The sequence below is a fragment of the Phyllopteryx taeniolatus genome, chromosome 15 (genome assembly GCF_024500385.1).
Source record: "Phyllopteryx taeniolatus isolate TA_2022b chromosome 15, UOR_Ptae_1.2, whole genome shotgun sequence".
NCBI classification, from domain to species: Eukaryota; Metazoa; Chordata; class Actinopteri; order Syngnathiformes; family Syngnathidae; genus Phyllopteryx; species Phyllopteryx taeniolatus.
This window is the reverse complement of record NC_084516.1, coordinates 15925317-15943683: the sequence shown is the minus strand read 5'-3', so window position 1 is coordinate 15943683 and position 18367 is coordinate 15925317. Positions and strand designations below refer to the sequence as shown.

The 18367-nt window shown below is 39.3% G+C and overlaps 1 protein-coding gene across 1 annotated transcript; it reads left to right on the top strand.

Moving 5' to 3' along the window:
• The first annotated feature begins 1528 nt into the window (after positions 1 to 1528).
• On the top strand, positions 1529 to 17228 carry tmem38b (transmembrane protein 38B). Its single transcript, XM_061747312.1, has 6 exons — positions 1529 to 1993; positions 9538 to 9694; positions 10985 to 11169; positions 11295 to 11382; positions 12604 to 12721; positions 16492 to 17228. The coding sequence occupies exons 1-6, from the start codon at positions 1882 to 1884 to the stop codon at positions 16744 to 16746; spliced, it is 915 nt and encodes a 304-aa protein (XP_061603296.1). The 5' UTR covers positions 1529 to 1881; the 3' UTR covers positions 16747 to 17228.
• The last annotated feature ends 1139 nt before the right edge of the window (positions 17229 to 18367 follow it).

Sequence of the window (18367 nt, the reverse complement as noted above, 5' to 3'; positions counted from 1 at the left end):
AATGCAGCAAAGAAAAATGGAAAGAAAATGGCGGTCGTTTTTCTCGATTTAGTAACATACCTACCAACAGCTTTAGCCAGAGGTCATCGACAGAAATTTAAGACTGCCGTTTTAGACAGCAGTTTTTGCCCAAAATCCGAAACTATAAACTTTGCACAGCACTTTTGGACAGCTGTGACAGCCAGCATCTGTGGCCATCATGCAGTTTCTCCCTGGAGTTCTCAATGGACTTGCTGATAACAGCGTTTCCCATACTGAAACACTCAATACGGCTGCACTGCTGCTAACCGAAGACTATCAAATCAGATGTGGATGGTTGTTTGGCTCCGACTAGTGGCCATTTGCTCACATTACAACTTCCTTCTGGAATGCACGTACATTTTAAAAAAAGCTATATTAGGTATACAGTATATTATTTAAAGTGATATAAATGAACTGCACATGTCATTATGTGTGTACTACTTATAATTGTGGGTACGTTTTGGTGTAAATATACTACAATTTAGCAATTCTAATGAGATACTGGACATATTTAATAATGAATTATTTTGCTGCTCGGGTGGTATTTGAATGTGACATTTACTTTCATTTCCTGATTTTAAAACTCCCCAACTTTTTTTTTTTTTATTAAATAGCATTTGAGTAACCAATCGATGTCACCATAACACTGACCACATGACACCTTCACATTTTCACACGGTAAACTATACTAACGAATTCGTATATATTCCTTGGTAGAATCAAGTTGTACAGGTTTTACAAAGAGATGATGGTCCAAATTTTGCTCTTCTTTCTCTCTATCTTTCTTTCTTCAGCTTCTGTGAAGACTAGGTCTAACATGAATACTAAACATTAGTGATTATCAACACAGAACTGACAACAACACATTTTGTAGTGGTGACATCGACAGTGGCGGTTCTAGATCAATTTCACGGAATTTTATTCTCGTGACTAGAATTTGGAACTTGAGCAACATGCATAAATTCCACCATCTCGCATCTGTCCAAATCACAATTTTAACATTTACAATACGTACACTGTAGCGCCAGGAGAAGTGGGCGCAGAATTCCCAGCATGCCTAGTGGCATGTTGTATATACGGTAATTACTTTTCATTGGTAATGTTTGAGTTATTGATGCACAATGATCAATTATCGATATGTCTGTATTGCGTGGTCTTTGCATAACGATTAGCATATATGCATCACAGTCGAGAGGTTAAGGTTCAAATTTCTGCTCCACTTTCATTCCATAAACAAGCGCATTACGCTAACTTCATTTTGTAAAACTGGCCAGGAATGGTTGTTTGTCAATGTGTGCTCTACTATGGACTTGTGACCTGTCCAGGTTGTCCCCCACGTCTCCACCTCTGTCGCCCAATTGGAGCGAGGAGGCTGCAACACAGGAGATAGAGGGGGTGGGGGTGGGGGGGATGGAGGTAGGGGGGGGGTGTTGTCTGACACTTTCTGATACCTGATTGGCTCAACCCTCTACCTCCGAGCCAATCGCAACGCGGCTGTAGCTGCCCCTGCCGCGTCGCTACCATGGCGGAAGACGGAGCAGGAATTCCTTCTATGTGACGATGACAGCGTCACAAACTTCTACCGCCAGGGTATATGGGCACCGCGGGTTTGAGCCGACCTGTTGCCCGGTGACCAACGGCGACCTCCGTGCTTAAATTTTATAGCTGCCTTGAGACTAACTTTGGTTTTTTTGTTCTTTTTTTGTTGTTGTTGTATTCACGCCATGGCGGAAGTACGTCTTTGATCAAGCTAAGGCGCTCACTTGGATGCTTCGAGTTGGACCGGTGCCTTGCCTTAAAAAAAAACAAAAAACAAACAAACAGCAACAAAAACATTAAGTTGTTGAACTTTATTGGCGAATGATGGATTCTTTGGACGAGCTGTCCCACGGACTGGCCAACTTGTCCATGTTTCCCTTCTTTGACATGGCGCACTACGTCACGTCCGTCATGGCTCTGAGGGAGCAGCCAGGTAAGAAACGGTGTTCTTACGAACAGGGTCCCTAACATCCCCAAACAAACAATAATTGCACTTATTTGACGAGTTCGCTGAGTGGAAAGCCTGAAGCGTGTTATTCAAATGCTGCTGTCAAAGCAAAGGTACTTTTCTGTGTATTTTTCAAACAAATTAACGCCTCCAGACTCTCATTTTAATCCTCTTAGTAGTCATTATGATAATTAGTGTGTTCAGCAAATAGAAATGCATGATAACAGTATGCAATGCTGGACCGAGGTCAACTTTACAGCACTTTTCGAGACTTTTAACACCATACAGCTCTGGCAAATGACGTTATGTACACAAACTCAATAAACATTGTACTAAATCACATTGAAATTGAAGGGGAAGTAACACAACTGTGTGACACACCACACCACATTGGAAAATCTCATTAAAAATAATATTTTAATAATAATCAGCCTTTCCTGACTTTGATTGGAAGAGGGGGAAAAATACAAAATCATTTTTTTGGGGGGTGGGGAGAAACCTAAAATAAAATTAACCTCCCGTGCACGTTTTTGGGATGTGGGAGGAAAACCGGAGTAAACTCACACAATCACACGGAGAACATGCACCACACCGCAGGACAACCGCTCATGATAATCTTTAAAGACATACAATAATTGGGCCCTTGCTAACTTTAAGACAAAAAAAAAAATGCTAAAATAAGGCCCAGTTATTAGTATATGTTTAAAGTAGCACAAAGCATCTGATGTCTTTGGATAAAAACAAAAAAATTGTCAATGTGCTTCATTCAGCCGAAAAACAGTACACGTTAAAAAACGTGATGAGATTAAAAGTTCGGAAAATTGACAAAAATTTTCCAGGTTAGGGCTGATGAGTTGTAAATGCAACAAAGGGTCTCTTGTGTGTATTTTGTAAAAACAAATTTCTGCCTCCATACTGTCATTAGAATCCTCTTAATCGTAAGCAAGACAATGCCAAACCACATTCTGCACGTGTTACAACAGCGTTGCTTCGTAGTAAAAGAGTGCGGGTACTAGACTGGCCTGCCTGCAGTCCAGACCTGTCTCCCGTTGAAAATGTGTGACGCATTATGAAGCGTAAAATACGACAACGGAGACCCCGGACTGTTGAATAGCTGAAGCTGTAGATCAAGCAAGAATGGGAAAGAATTCCACCTTCAAAGCTTCAACAATTAGTGTCCTCAGTTCCCAAACGTTTATTGAATGTGGTTAAAAGAAATGATGTAACACAGTGGTAAACATGACCCTGTCCCAGCTATTTTGGAACGCGTTGCAGCCATAAAATTCTAAGTTAATGATTATTTGCTAAAAACAACAAAGTTGATCAGTTTGAACATTAACTATCTTGTCTTTGTAGTGTATTCAATTAAATATAGGTTGAACATGATTTGCAAATCATTGTATTCTGTTTTTATTTATGTTTAACACAACATCCCAACTTCATTGGAATTGGGGTTGTAGAAGACCCACTTGTGAGAGCAATTGTGTTTGTTATGTTTATAGCGCGGCCTCTGCAGCGGAGAGGTAGGCGGAGATCTTTGCTAGTGACGTAGATAAGCTCGAGAAATTGGAATGATCTGATTACAGGCCTCCCGGCAGAAAAACGTCTGTAACTCAGTTTTGCGTGGATGATTTTATTTTACGATAACTGAGGCACCATAGAGACAATATTGCATCCCAAATACTGGAAAAAGTTGGTTTGGAAAAATAAGGCACCGCTAACGTGTGTGTGTGTGTGTGTGTGTGTGTTTGTGGTGTATGACCAACACAGCACACTTCAAACATAACAATCTTACTGCCGACAATCACAAGGAAAATGCTAATGCAGACAGATTATTGGTACACATCCGTAATTTAAATATGTTCGCAGCACATTCGTCCGACGTAATCGGATAAAAACAGAAAAACAGCACCTCTTAAAAACTTTAAAAAAGTTGAGAAACCGATTTTCTTGAAAATATACTATGTCTGTGTGAAAAAATTGTGAATGTGTGCTTTTCCGAAAACGTATTGAATAAAACAACTTTTGTAAAAGTTGAAAAACTTTGGAAATGGATGATAGATTTTTGTGAAAATGTCTTAAAGCAGCACAATACTTTGAACTGAACAAGACTGCTTTGGGAGGGGAAAAAAATGGAGATACATTCTTGGCATTTATCATTTATTGCAATAGCAAAAAACTTTTTCTTTTCTGGAAAAATCAATCGGACTTAATTTAGTGAAATCAAATGTTTGTCAATCACCTCCTCGAAACATTGCTTGTTATCCAAGGTGGCTGGTAATTGGCTGGTTTGTTAAATGAAGCCTCCACAAGTGACACGTGTCTATTTGATTTGAAGAAGCACTTCCTGCAGCCAACGGAGATACTTGTCAAAAACATGGTGAAATCAAAAGTTTAGAAAGTGACAAGTGAAGATTTTCATGGGAATATGACTCGGGCACTTTAGAGTCTTCAATTAACCTACCATGCATGTTTTTGGGATGTGGGAGGAAACCGGAGTGCCCGGAGAAAACCCACGCAGGGACGGGGAGAACATGCAAACTCCACATGGGGAGGCCGGATTTGAACCTGGGTAGTCAGAACTGTGAGGCAGACATGCTAACATCCACGTTCCTCAATCCCGGCATACTTTTCATTAACGCAAAAAAATAACTAAAATGTTTTTTGCTGTTTTAAAAAAAATATGATTGGATTTAGCGAAATTAGCTTGTTATTGTTAATATTGTAATATTGCTGTTGTCAGATCTTTTGTTTGTTTATTAAAATAAGATAACCTGGAGTGACAAGTGTCTTAATGTTGCCTGAAGAGGAAGCACTTTAAGGTTCGAGGTTCAAGGCGCTTTTATTGTCAATTCTTCTATATGCGTAACGCATGCAGAGGATTGAAATTACGGTACTCAAGGGCCCCCCGCGGTGCTTCCAAAAGAAAGTACAAATAATAACATCAAGAGTATACACAGTATATAGATAGAAATGTGACCAATATAGCCACCCTTCTTTTCAATAAAGGTGACAAGCCTTCCATCCATGGATTCTGTCAGTTTCTTGATTTGTAGTGGATCCAGTTTCTGTGCAGCAGAAAGCACACCGTCCCAGACATTGTTCCGGGAAGTGTACTGTTTTTCTCTCACTGTATATCTCCCATTTAAGAACTGCCCACAAGTTTTCAATTGGGTGCAGATCAGTACTTGGATGCATGTGATGTCTTTGTCCATTTTCAGCAAGCAAACTCTGACTGTCATCTGTTATGAAATACTAATGAGGGTAAATACACTTGTGTCTCCCACTTGAGAACAAGTTAGTCCAGTTTATGCAGGAGACGTAATAGGACACTGTCCACTGCAAAGCAAGTTGGTTTTATCGGGAAAAACAACAAAAAAAAGCATCTGCTGGCTGTACATGCTTTTCATTAGACAGCAACTAAAGGGCAACAAGAAGTGCTCAGATGTATTGGGAGTGTGTAACTGTGCAAAAATCCAAGCATGCGCCTCCCCGTTGACATTATATCACAGTGATAATGGCGCAAAGAACAGGTGGACTTCAACTGCACGCACACATAGTCCGTTGTCATTCAGTTAGCGTGGTCTATTTTGGAACTTGCCTCATAAAGCATCCCAGCGCCTGTAACCTTTTCACCCGTTGTTCTTGAAACCCCACTATGAGCATCTCGATGCACATGTGACAACGTGCTTATGAGGGAGGTAAGCGAATGCACCACAAGCAAAAATGTGCGCGTAGACTGAGCAGTGTCATATATTTACACTGCAATAAAACTTGAAGGCAACTTTTCTTGTTCCCAAAAAGGAAAGGAACGCCATCGGCAATTCCTCACTTTCTCTTTCTTTCCTGTGTTTAATCCTCCCTCATTTTGGGCGCACACACTTCAAATCCTGTCAGTGACTCCCGGGGGAGCAAAAAAAAAAAAAAAAAAACTTTCCTCAAATAGTGACCATCTCCCTACTGCAGTTTCCCAACTTTTATTGAGCCAAGGCACATTTTACATGAGATAAATCTCACAGCACACCACCAAACAAAAATACAGGCCTGTTTAGTTGAACACTGAACTGTATTCTATTGTATGAATAGCAACAGGTCTTACAAAAGTTAATTGTACTGTCTGCCTAGTGCTGAACCTTCTGCCTTTAATCATACTGCCTGTCACTAAATGTCACTGGCATAGAGAAATGACCAAAGGTGCATTATTTGTTTCAAAATAAATATTCATTTGTGCAATTGGGTAATTTCCCATGGCACACTAATGTGCACAGTTACTTGGGCATCACTGCTGCATGAATGCTACCGTTGGGTGCTTTTGACAAATAAACGCCTCCCTCAAAAAGTAAAAAACAAAAATGGTAGTACTTCCTGTAATAAATTTTCACAGTTTATGGACACTGTTTTTCACACTCAGACGTAACACTGCTGAGCCCATTTGAACTCTTGTCGCTAACCAAAACAGTAGCACCTACTGGGCCTGTAAACCGTTTCTCAGTTGAATTAAAGTGTGGAGACTCTCCGCATGTTGTAATCCTGCATTATGTGGAAATGGTGTATTTCGCAACTATAGTACTAGTTAACTCTGACATGTGGTCCACAATGTTGTGTGCGTCACTGATTACAGGTATGTTCCAGTCATCCACTTGAGACAACTAAACCCCTTCAAATAGACACGCCCATTTTCTTGTCAGGACAGAGAACTGGTATGACTGTAATTCTCAAGTAGTAACTGCAATTATCTCAGTTCATAGAGGCGATCGTTCCCACACAGACATTAGTTAAATGAGCCCATTGAAGTGCTGTTGCTGACCAAAACAGCAACACATGGTGGGGCCCGTCAACAGTCTGTCAGAGACTCACGGTATTTTTTTTTATCAATCCTCATCCATAAATCCATCCAAGTCTGCATCTTCTGTATCCGAAACGAACAACTTGGCAATTTCGCCATCAAACATGCCAGGTTCGCTCTCGTCAGCCTCGTTGCCGGGGGGCTGTTCAGGAATGATGCCGGCGTTTTCCTGCTTCCTCCACCTGCGAACCATGGATTCGTTGATCTTGAATTCTCTCGCGGCTGCTCGATTCCCATGTTCCTCCGCGTAACTGATAGCTTGCAGTTTAAACTGTGCTTTGTAAGCGTGTCTCTTCGTAGGTGCCATTTTCGGGGGTCCGTAGCCAATATATACCTCCTGGGGGTGCGCCTTATGGTCGTGAAAATACGGTAATAACAGTACAAACTAGCACAAACGACTGAGACTATTTGACTAGAGTTTTCAGTCTGTTGGGGGCCAAGTAACTTAATGTGGGTCATTTAAGATGGAGAACAGACTACTGGGAACAACAGAATGTTGTTATTTAAAGAATGACGAGAGTGGACTCAATAATGATGGTGGCGGTATGCTTGACTAGACCAATTCAGAGTGTTTGCAAACCATAGACAGCAGGATACCTCCAGGTGGCAGAAACCTGAGTGTCTACCGCTGACCTGTACTGAAATGATAACAAAACTTCCCATTTGCACAACCAGATAAAACACAAAAGGTTATTTTTTTCTGATTTCTTTGAAATCAATCAAAATGAACCCACGGAACACGTGAGATGTTGAGGATAAGGAGAGTGGATGTCGCAAATGTTGTTGATTTGACAACAAATAGAACTATAGCAGTTTGTTGTTGACTTGTTGCTCAGAGAAGATCTTTACTTTGCGTCGAATGACTACGGTCATATTAGTAGCATACGTGAGCTCGAGGCAGGACACACCCAGCTGCAACATGACTGGCTGCTGCATCATCCTGCCTAGAACTCAAGTGGGATTTACACTTCAATGAACATTAGATGTCTTTCTTATACTGCTCCCATGTGGCCAAGGCAGGGACACCAGAAGGAGCAGCATACAATCAATGCAATGTGACAAAAAATGTTAATTCTATTGAATTATGTCATTACTGTATGTGTTTATGAAGTACAATATTATGGAATGCTTTCCTATTTAAAATAACCATGACAACGATTTTTGTTGTTTTTTGGGGGCGAAGGCTGTAACGGATTAATGGCCTCTCCATTCAATTCAATGATGATTTGCGATACGAGTATTTTGAGTTACGAGCGGAACCTTGAAAAAGTCACTTAGTTACTTTACTGATTACTTGAACTTAAAAGTAAGTTACTCTACTGATTACTTGATTTCACAAGTAACAAAGTTCTTGGTCAGGTGGGCTCCTCAAGTCACTAGCCACAAATTAGGACTTGTTAAAAAAATTGTAATTTTTTTTTTTGTAAAGTGTTTGTTATTGGTATGCTGAAGTAACTGTAATGTAATTACTTCTCCGGGTACAGTAAGGTGCTGCATTGCTCGTTGGTCAAAATGGTGAAATTTTGACATCACTGATATAAATTACATTCGGGTTGCAACTAACTGTTATCTTAATAATCGATTAATCTGTTGATTATTTTTTCGATTAAGCGGTGAAAAGACTTTTTTTTTAATTTGCAGCCTTTTTTTCAAAATCTGGACATTATTTAAAATTTACAGTGCAGAAAACATAAATTGTTCAATATGTTTCCCTTGCTGGTTTGCTCTGTAACATGTCCAAACATAGGCAAAAATGTTGGTCTTTTTTTTTCCAAAGTAAAAGCAGATGTTTGCAAATGTCTTATTTTGATGAAACACAAAGATAATCAGTCTTCTTTCATGGCGGACTGCAGAAATCTGAGAATATTTACTGCTGAGTGGCTGAAATTCCGAGTATTTGGACAATTTTAAGATAATGTCTCAAAAGATGATTGGATTATAAAAAGATGAATTTGATAATTGATTAGTTGTTGATCAATTGATGAATTGTTGCACCTCTAATCCACAAATAATAACCAAATGAGCTATTGTTGTGTTCGATAAAAGCAGGAAAATGAGAATATCCCATTTGTGACCTTTGCCTTTATAATTGTTGAAAGTTAACAAAAAAATCATGGCTGACGATGGTGCCGAAGATAAAACTGCTGTTTGGATGGGCTGGAGGTTTATTTTTTCCAAATTCACCAAGGTTCTCTTGCAGTCTTTAATCTCTGGTTAATTCCCACGATTATCTAAAGGTCTAGCCAAGTGCTCCAGCCAGGTGGAGCTGGGACTGAATGGTCTAATGCAGTGGTTCTCAACACGCATGTTCCTGTTGTTACAAAATTGTGACACACTTTCATAGTAGTTGCGAACAATCAAGATTTGTTTTATACCCACTGTTTGTGTGCATATATATATATATATATATCTTGTATTTGATATTGTAGGCTGCTGCCGTAATGAAATGAATGTTATTCAGTGTTAGACAGTCACAAGATGTCCTGTTAAATGGCATTTGAATGGTTTAAAATTGGAAAAAAGGGAGTCCAGTGTTTGCAACAGGAGGCAGTATTGAGTAGCGTTTAACTGGATGCAATCAGCCACGCACTTTGAGCCCGAATTCACTCACCCAGACTTCACTGTATGCTGCGTTTATTAGCTTGGCTCTAGCGAATATGTACTGTACTACTTTACCTTACAGGAGCTCTGGAAGTGTCCCGCGTGAGCCCGTTGGCCTGCTGGTTTAGTTCCATGCTGTACTGCTTCGGCGGCGCCGTGCTTTCCGGCATCATGCTGGCCGAACCGCCCGTGGCGCCGCTGTCCAACAGCACCAGTGTTCTGCTCGCCTCGCTCGTCTGGTAAATTAAGTTAAACAACAGTAAAATCACAAAAGTTAGAATAAACCATAGACATATTTTTTTCATACATCGAGGCTATAAAAGCCTTAGAGCTATGAAAATGATCAACAATGATAGTGTTGTCGACTCTTACATGTATTTATAATTGTCCAATTTCCTGTGAAAGAAGCATGAAATGTGTCACGCTGACTGATACTTCTGAAAAAGGATGCAGAAGTTTTTCATGGAGTTAGCTTTCATCTTTAAACGTTGAAGACTGTGTCTCCCTCTGCTGGTTACACATGGAGTTGCACTTAATGGTAATGTTTAAAGTTGCACCAAAGCCATTGTTGTTTTTTGTTTCTAAATATTGTACATTAAATATGTTGGAAGCTAAGTGCTGAAAACTTGTGCAGAGACTGAATTTAATACTGAATTTGTGGCATTTTTTGAATAACTAAGAGGCCATTGTTATAGTTTTTCTAATAAAAAAAACACTTATGTAATTAAGATTTTTGTCAGAAAACAACATTTTAATTATTCTTTTATTAATTGTTTATTTTTTTTATCTGTAAAAAACAAGATATACTGTATGTTTTAACTTGATCAGACTTGCTATTTTATACTTTTTTTTGGTCTGAAAATCAGACAAATTATTGTGTTTTATTTTATTTATTATTATTATTTATTTTGCCAATTATTTTAAAACCTTTTATTCAAGTCTGGATTTTCGCAAATAAAAAAAATACAGATGCAGATAAAAAGCCTTTTTTAGGTATTCATTATACACTATCTTGATTTGAGGAAAAAAAATATTTGAAAAACAAAGACAGGGTTTTAGTTTTTTTTTTTTTTTCTTTTTCCCCAAAGCTTATGAAAAACCCAGAAAAGTATTTTTCAAATCAATTTTTTGGTTTCGTTTTATATACATTTCGTTTTATATACATTTCAAAGGTCATATTATTTCTGAGTATGAGACAGAGATCCAACTATTTGTATACAAATATAAATATTGTATGTAATATATCCCCTTTAAATTTGAGTTGTTTTTTTTAAAGTACAACGCAAACAATATTCAGATAAAATTACATAATATTAAATTCATTATTTATTTGAAAAACAAAGAAATGCCGTCATATTTGTAATTTTATCAGAATATTGTTTGCGTTGAACAGGTGGAGCAGGAGAACTTGTGAGAATAGTTCTGTTGCTACTGAAAATGTGAGTTTAAGAATCACCACCACCCTCGGCTGGAAAAAGATGGTACTAGCGCCATTGTCTGACTACAGTTTCCTATGGTGGGGCCGACAGGTACCTCGTGTTCTACTGCCCCCTGGACCTGGTGTACGGCTGCGCAGCCCTGCTCCCTCTGCGCTTGGTTCTGTCGGGAATGAAGGAAGTGACACGCACGTGGAAAGTGCTGGGTGGAGTCACGCAGGCGCATAGCAAATACAAGGACGGACTTCTGGTCATGATCGCCATTGGCTGGGCCAGAGGTATTCAGGAAACTCAAAGTATAACCATTAATAGTGATTAATCACTTTAAAGTATCGTGAAACATGTAGTTTTATGGGGAATGTCGGCACATAACACAACCATGCCTGACTTTTGTGTCCACCAGGAGCTGGAGGAGGTCTGCTTAGTAACTTTGAGGAGCTCGTCCGAGGCGTGTGGAAACCGGAAACCAACGAGCTCCTCAAAATGTCCTAGTGAGTCTCCGTAGTTTGGTACTTACAGTAGGTTGTGGTTCTCTTCTGGAGAACATTTTTTTTTTCAGTTTTTATGTAGTGCAAACAAACACCCATCCATCCATTTTTCGAACCAGCGTCGGGGGCGTGCTGGAGCCTGTCCCAGCTATCTTCGGGCAAGCGGTGGGGTATACCCTGGAACTGGTCACCAGCCAATTGCAGGGCACATGTAAACAAACACCCATTCATACTCACATTCACACCTACGAGCAATTTAAAGTCTTCAATTAACCTAGCATGCATGTTTTTGGGATGTGGGAGGAAATCGGGGTACCCGGAGAAAACCCACGCAGGTGAGGCCGGATTTCAACCCGGCACCTCAGAACTGTGAGGCAGATGTGCTAACCAGTCGCGCACCGTCCCACCCGTGCAAATAAAAAGAGTGTTGGTTAATCGTAGAATGCGCAGTTGGTGAATTTCCTTAATGGCGCATGTCAGAAAATTAAGCATTAATACATTTATTTGTATGTATAATTTTATTTTGTTTTTTTACTCTTGTTTCAGCTTCAATTTAATTTTAATTATCCATCAGTTATTTATTTGAAACAATATATATTTTTGTGCATCATTTCATAAAATATTACTCTTTCATTTGTAGTCTATGTAAATTATTTTCCATTATTTTAGTTTGTACATTTATATACTATATATATATATATATATATATATATATATATATATAGTAATGATCTTGAAAGATATTTTAATATTATTTAGAAAATATGTTTGTAATTTTTGCATGATCTTTTTATATTTCTTATTTGAATTGATTTTCTATTATTTATTAGAAGTATTTTGTCACTGATCTTTTTTTTTTTTTTACCCAGTTTTTACAAATATTTACCCAGTTTTTACAAATATTGTCTTTTTTATTCTAGTTATTTGTAATTGAATATTTTGAATTTTACATTTACATTTGTTTAAAAAATGTGTTTTGTGTTTTAAAAAAACTATAGTTTAAAAAAAAAAAAATAATAATATTTTCCATGATTTAGTTCATATATTTACAGTCTTTAGTCTACAGTCAACTAAATTGAGCATGAATCTACACCACCTCTACCAGTTGCAGCCACATAGTGCACTCCGTTTTGACTTGATTGCTTTAAGATACGATTAGTCAACTATCAATCAAATTCTCGAAGATCAATGAATGGATTCTAGTTTTTATTGTGTGTGTCAAAGCCCCACCAAGGTGACGCTGATCGGGGCGGTGCTGTTCGCTCTGCAGCAGACTCGCTACCTGCCTCTACACACGCACCACCTGATGCTCATCTACACCACCTTCACTGTAGTCAACAAGGTCAGTCACAACCATGGAACACATTTTTATTATTATGTATGAGGAGCTTTTGTGCGCTTTGTTTGTGGTAACCATAAGATAGTTTTTAACGATAACTGTCGAGCAGAATGAAACGTATTACTACAATATGGCTAAAGTGTCTATAAAGTACATTTCCTCGCATATCAGCGAATTCTTCAATCTGTTATTCAATGAAAACTCATTTGCAAAGCCATGTCTAATATCGATGTGATGCTTTGGCACCATCTTGTGATATTTTGGTGCCAAGGAAGTAAGGGGATTGTTGACTTTGAAGTTTATTGGACAGGCCAAAGCCTTGTCTAATGGAAAGGTAGCGCTTTGGCTCCATCTTGTGGCATCTCTCAGCAATTTATAAACTTTTAGAGAGGCATAAATTAGTCATGGAGTTTTGCTTTTCACAGTAGGACTTGGTCCCTATCCATTGTGATAAGCGAGGGAATATTGTCCACAAAGTAGCAATAAGTCAGGATTGTTGACAATGTAAATCATTTTAAATATCATGACAGGCTGCATCAAATGCTATGCTATAGCTCAGTGATTCTCCAAATGTGGTATGTGTAGCATTAGTAGTACATGCTCTTCCTCAAGTGGTACGCAAACGAATCCCTGCCTCAGTACACTTTCACTATTATTTAACTTTTGAGTTCAATGCATTTGGGTCTTTAGGAACCTTTTTTTTTTCCATTTAGTTTGGTACAATTATTAAACTTTTATGTGCTATATACATGAAATTTGAATCATTAAGTATTTTTAAATGGTCTTATATTTAAGCACATCCTTATTCATACTGCACATAACGTTACAGTGGCTTACAAAAATAAATGTTTTTTTAAGGAGTAAAACCGCTAATTTTGATGGACATTTAGGCCTACTATGCTACTGTATTTTCACGATGGTGGTACTTTGACTTTTTTATAATTTATTAGAAAAGTGCTTCCGATTTTTCTATTTGTTTTTGATCCTACCAAAAAACAGTACTAGTGAAAGCGAAAAGAGTAAAATTGTGACAACCATAAAGTTGGAAATGGAACTTTTTGCGACAGTGTTTTGCTTTTTATAGGTTTTATAGTATAGTATTTTTAAGCGGAAATGCAAAAGAAAATGTATTACAGATTTCATGGCGAACCATATATATTCCACGGGCCATAGGTTGCCGACCGTTGCTACAAAACATTGGGACCCCAAACTTCAGTGGTCATCTTCCCCATAACCCATAACGGAAAGGTTCCGTCTCGGCTGGCCTTGTTGGCTCTTTGCCACCCTCTGGGCGGGCGCTTTTGCATCATTTTCGTAGCCTTGCGTCATCCAAACCTCCTCTGGGAAACCCGACAGCGCCTTTCACCTCCGATCCATCACAAATGTATGCCGAGGCGTTTCGGAAGATTGAATTTCCTGTCTGTCCTGCTGTTTGTTATTTTGTTCTTTTCACTTTATAATAATGCTCATCTCACTTGCTCTCCACTAATGAGAAGCAAATACTACATGTATTATGTGTGCATTATGTTAACGTTTTGGCCAGTTGCACACATGAATGCAGGTTTCAGCAGATCCTTAAAAACACTTCAATTCGATTTTCAAAACTGCCAGATTTTAAAATGAATAACAAATGAATACTCTTCCTTTGCCTTATGAAAACCAAATAAAATATGTACAGAATGTAGCTTTTGCGTCGAAACAAATATTTAAACTCCTTGTAAAAAGATGGTGTTTTCAATTCTGGGGAAGTGTTTAAGCTCATGCTGATGAGTATTTGCATTTTGCTGGCTCAATCTTCCATCCATCCATTTTCTGTAATGCTTGTCCTCATTAGAGTCACGAGTGAGTTGAGCAGTGGCGGTTGGCGGTTTCTGATATGGCAGCCGCCCAGGGCGGCATTCTGTGGGGTGGGGAGGGGGGGGGGGGGGCACTCACCCCCCCCCTCGTTGACGATCATGCACCAGGCACGTACATTTTGGACTGCTGTTTTAAAAATAAACAAAATCTCCAGCAGGAACACGGGAAATCCATAGAAACCAAACTCTGAATAAATGTCAGATTTTCTAGGTTTTTGCAGCAATGTATTTATTGTGCCAGAGAGAGGCGCTAGAGTGATTTATGGGTCATTTCTCAATCATGTCATACAACCCCAATTCCAATGAAGTTGGGACGTTGTGTTAAACATAAATAAAAACAATACAATGATTTGCAAATCATGTTCAACCTATATTTAATTGAATACACTGCAAAGACAAGATATTTAATGTTCAAACTAATAAACTTTATTGTGTTTAGCAAATAATCATTAACTTAAGAATTTTATGGCTGCAACATGTTCCAAAAAAGACTGAGAAAGTTGAGGAATGCTCATCAAACACCTGTTTGGAACATCCCACAGGTGAAGAGGCTAATTGGGAACAGGTGGGTGCCATGATTGGGTATAAAAGGAGCTTCCCTGAATTGCTCAAGTCATTCACAAGCAAAGATGAAGCGAGGTTCACCTCTTTGTGAACAAGTGCGTGAGAAAATAGTCGAACAGTTTAAGGACAATGATCCTCAACGTACAATTGCAAGGAATTTAGGGATTTCATCATCTACGGTCCATAATATCATCAAAAGGTTCAGAGAATCTGGAGAAATCCCTGCATGTAAGCGGCAAGGCCGAAAACCAAAACTGAATGCACTGCATCAAAAACCGGCATCAATGTGTAAAGGATATCACCGCATGGGCTCAGGAACACTTCATAAAACCAATGTCAGTAAATACAATTCAGAGCTACATCCGTAAGTGCAACTTGAAACTCTACTATGCAAAGCAAAAGCCATTTATCAACAACACCCAGAAACGCCGCCGGCTTCTCTGGGCCCGAGCTCATCTAAGATGGACTGATGCAAAGTGGAAAAGTGTTCCGTGGTCCAACGAGTCCGCATTTCAAATTGTTTTTGGAAATTCTAGCCGTCGTGTCCTCCAGGCCAAAGAGGAAAAGAACCATCCGGACTGTTATGGAAAGTTCAAAAGCCAGCATCTGTGATGGCATGGGGCTGTGTTAGTGCCAATGGCATGGGTAACTTACACATCTGTGAAGGCACCATTAATGCTGAAAGATACATACAGGTTTTGGAGAAACATATGCTGCCATCCAAGCAACATCTTTTTCATGGACGCCCCTGCTTATTTCAACAAGACAATGCCAAACCACATTATGCACGTGTTGCAACAGCGTGGCTTCGTAGTAAAAGAGTGCGGGTACTAGACTGGCCTGCCTGCAGCCCAGACCTGTCTACCATTGAAAATGTGTGGCGCATTGTGAAGCGTAAAATACGACAACGGAGACCCCGGACTGTTGAGCAGCTGAAGCTGTACATCAAGCAGGAATGGAAACAAATTCCACCTCCAAAGCTTCAACAATTAGTGTCCTCAATTCCCAAACGTTTATTGAATGTTGTTAAAAGAAAAGGTGATGCAGCACAGTGGTAAACATGACCCTGTCCCAGCTTTTTTGGAACGTGTTGCAGCCATAAAATTCTAAGTTAATGATTATTTGCTAAAAACAAAGTTTCTCAGTTTGAACATTAAATATATTTGTAGTGTATTCAAGTAAATATAGGTTGAACATGATTTGCAAATCATTGTGTTCTGTTTTTATTTATGTTTAACACAACGTCCCAACTTCATTGGAATTGGGGTTGTATTTCATTCAAGACACTTACTCAGTGATGACTCTTTCCCTTGGTGCAGTGTTTATTTCAATTATTTATTATTTATCTTCCAGACGAGAATGATGCTGACAGGCTCCGCAACGTCGCCTTTCGCCCCCATCGAGTCGGTGCTCCACAAGACGCTCTTCGCCGGCTTCTCTCCGTATGCCGCCCTCACCGCTGGGCCAACAAATAACTGCGCTGCTAGCGCGCCAACACATACCAGCGCTGCTGGCGCGCCGACCAAAGAGCCCCTCGAGCCTCCTGCCAACGGAGCGTCGAGCGGGTCCCTCCAAGCCAAAAACACGTCGGCGAAGAAGAGCGACTGACGAAGCCTTTTCCGTTGAGCCATCAGAAACGTTAGTAAACATGGCTGCCTTGGTGGAATGTCTTTCTTAAGCTAACTCCAATCATGCCTACACCTTTTTTTTGGAGCGCTCAGCCCGTCCTTAATGTACTGTGATGTTATCAGCCCATTGCACACTTGCAGCAAAATCTGTCTTAATTTAAAATCTATGTATTTATGATAATATATTGAGAAGTTATGGTTTCATCTCTGGGTTTTGGGATCAATGCTGAGCACCTGAATGGCTTTTTGTGTTTTCTGCCGCTTCCTACAAATGCTATTTCTCCTACACTGCAAACGGGTATGATTTTTTATTTTTTTTTAAAATTTATTCTATGATAATCATATTCTATATTGTAATTAATTTATTAAAAAAAGATCATTGCACTTTTGAAAATGGAGAAAAGCTTTTTGATGAATGAATTGTAAGTGAACCCATTAAATTAAATTTCAACTGAAACACTGTTTCAGTGACTGATTGATTGCTGGTGTCAAGATTATGCAACATTTAACAGCTGGGATCGGCACCAGCGCCCCGTGACCCTAACCAGGATAAGTGGTGTTGAAACTGGATATATATATATATATATTTTTTTTTTTTCATATATGTACCTAATGTGTTGTCTAGGGAGTAGCATTACACAACTCTACAGTTGTATCAGTGGAACCTCAGGACCTCGTGGAGGTGACACAAAGCTGCTGGAGTGCATACATACAGCGTTACACAAGTGCTGGAGCGCATACAGCGATCATGATGCCCGTGTGTAAATTCCACCATAGAAGGAAACGTTGCATCAGTGTAACATCAGCACCTGGTGCAGTGGGACCCCTGCAGTGAGTCAAAATGAAGAAAAGAGGAAGACAAGCAAAGATGATGAAACAGTAGAAATGATGCACCTGCCTTACACTTCAAACCACACGTATTTTTTTCATGAGTTCTCTTCATTGCGTGTGGGCAGTGCATGGCAGCCAAGTATGATGGATTGTCATAAAACATGAGAACACACAGGAAGTCTGCCATTTTGTTTTGAAGTGGTCAATTTGGGGTCGTTTTGGCCATTTCCGAGGGTCCTTCAAAGATGGACTTGTCCTAGATATTTTGTCTGATGCCTAGCAAATTGGGACCTCACTCACATTTAAGACCGATGGGAAACACTGAACTGTGAAACATTTGAGTTTTTGTCATTGTGTGTGGAAGTTGAACCCCTCGTCATAGAAGACACAGGAAGTCTATGGTATTGGCGAGAAGTGGCCTTGTCAGGGTCATCGTGTCCATTTCCTTTTTAAAGACTAACTCGTCCTAGAGATTTTGTCCGATTGCTACATTTGTTTTTTCTTTTTTGTTTTGTGTTCAGCCACATATTTAGAGTTTGCCACTTAGGGATTCACCTATTCGCAGATTTCTTTTTTTTGGGGGGGGGAGGGGAGCCTATACTTGTTTTTTTGCTGAAAAAATAAAAATAAATCACCTATTTGCTGTTTTTGTGAGCCATATCTAATGTAAAAATATAGCTTTGGCGCCATCTTGTACCATCTTGGTGCGCTGAAACTGTGTTGACGTGAGTTAAGGAGCTTTATGTCATGCTTTGCCGGCATCTTATGAC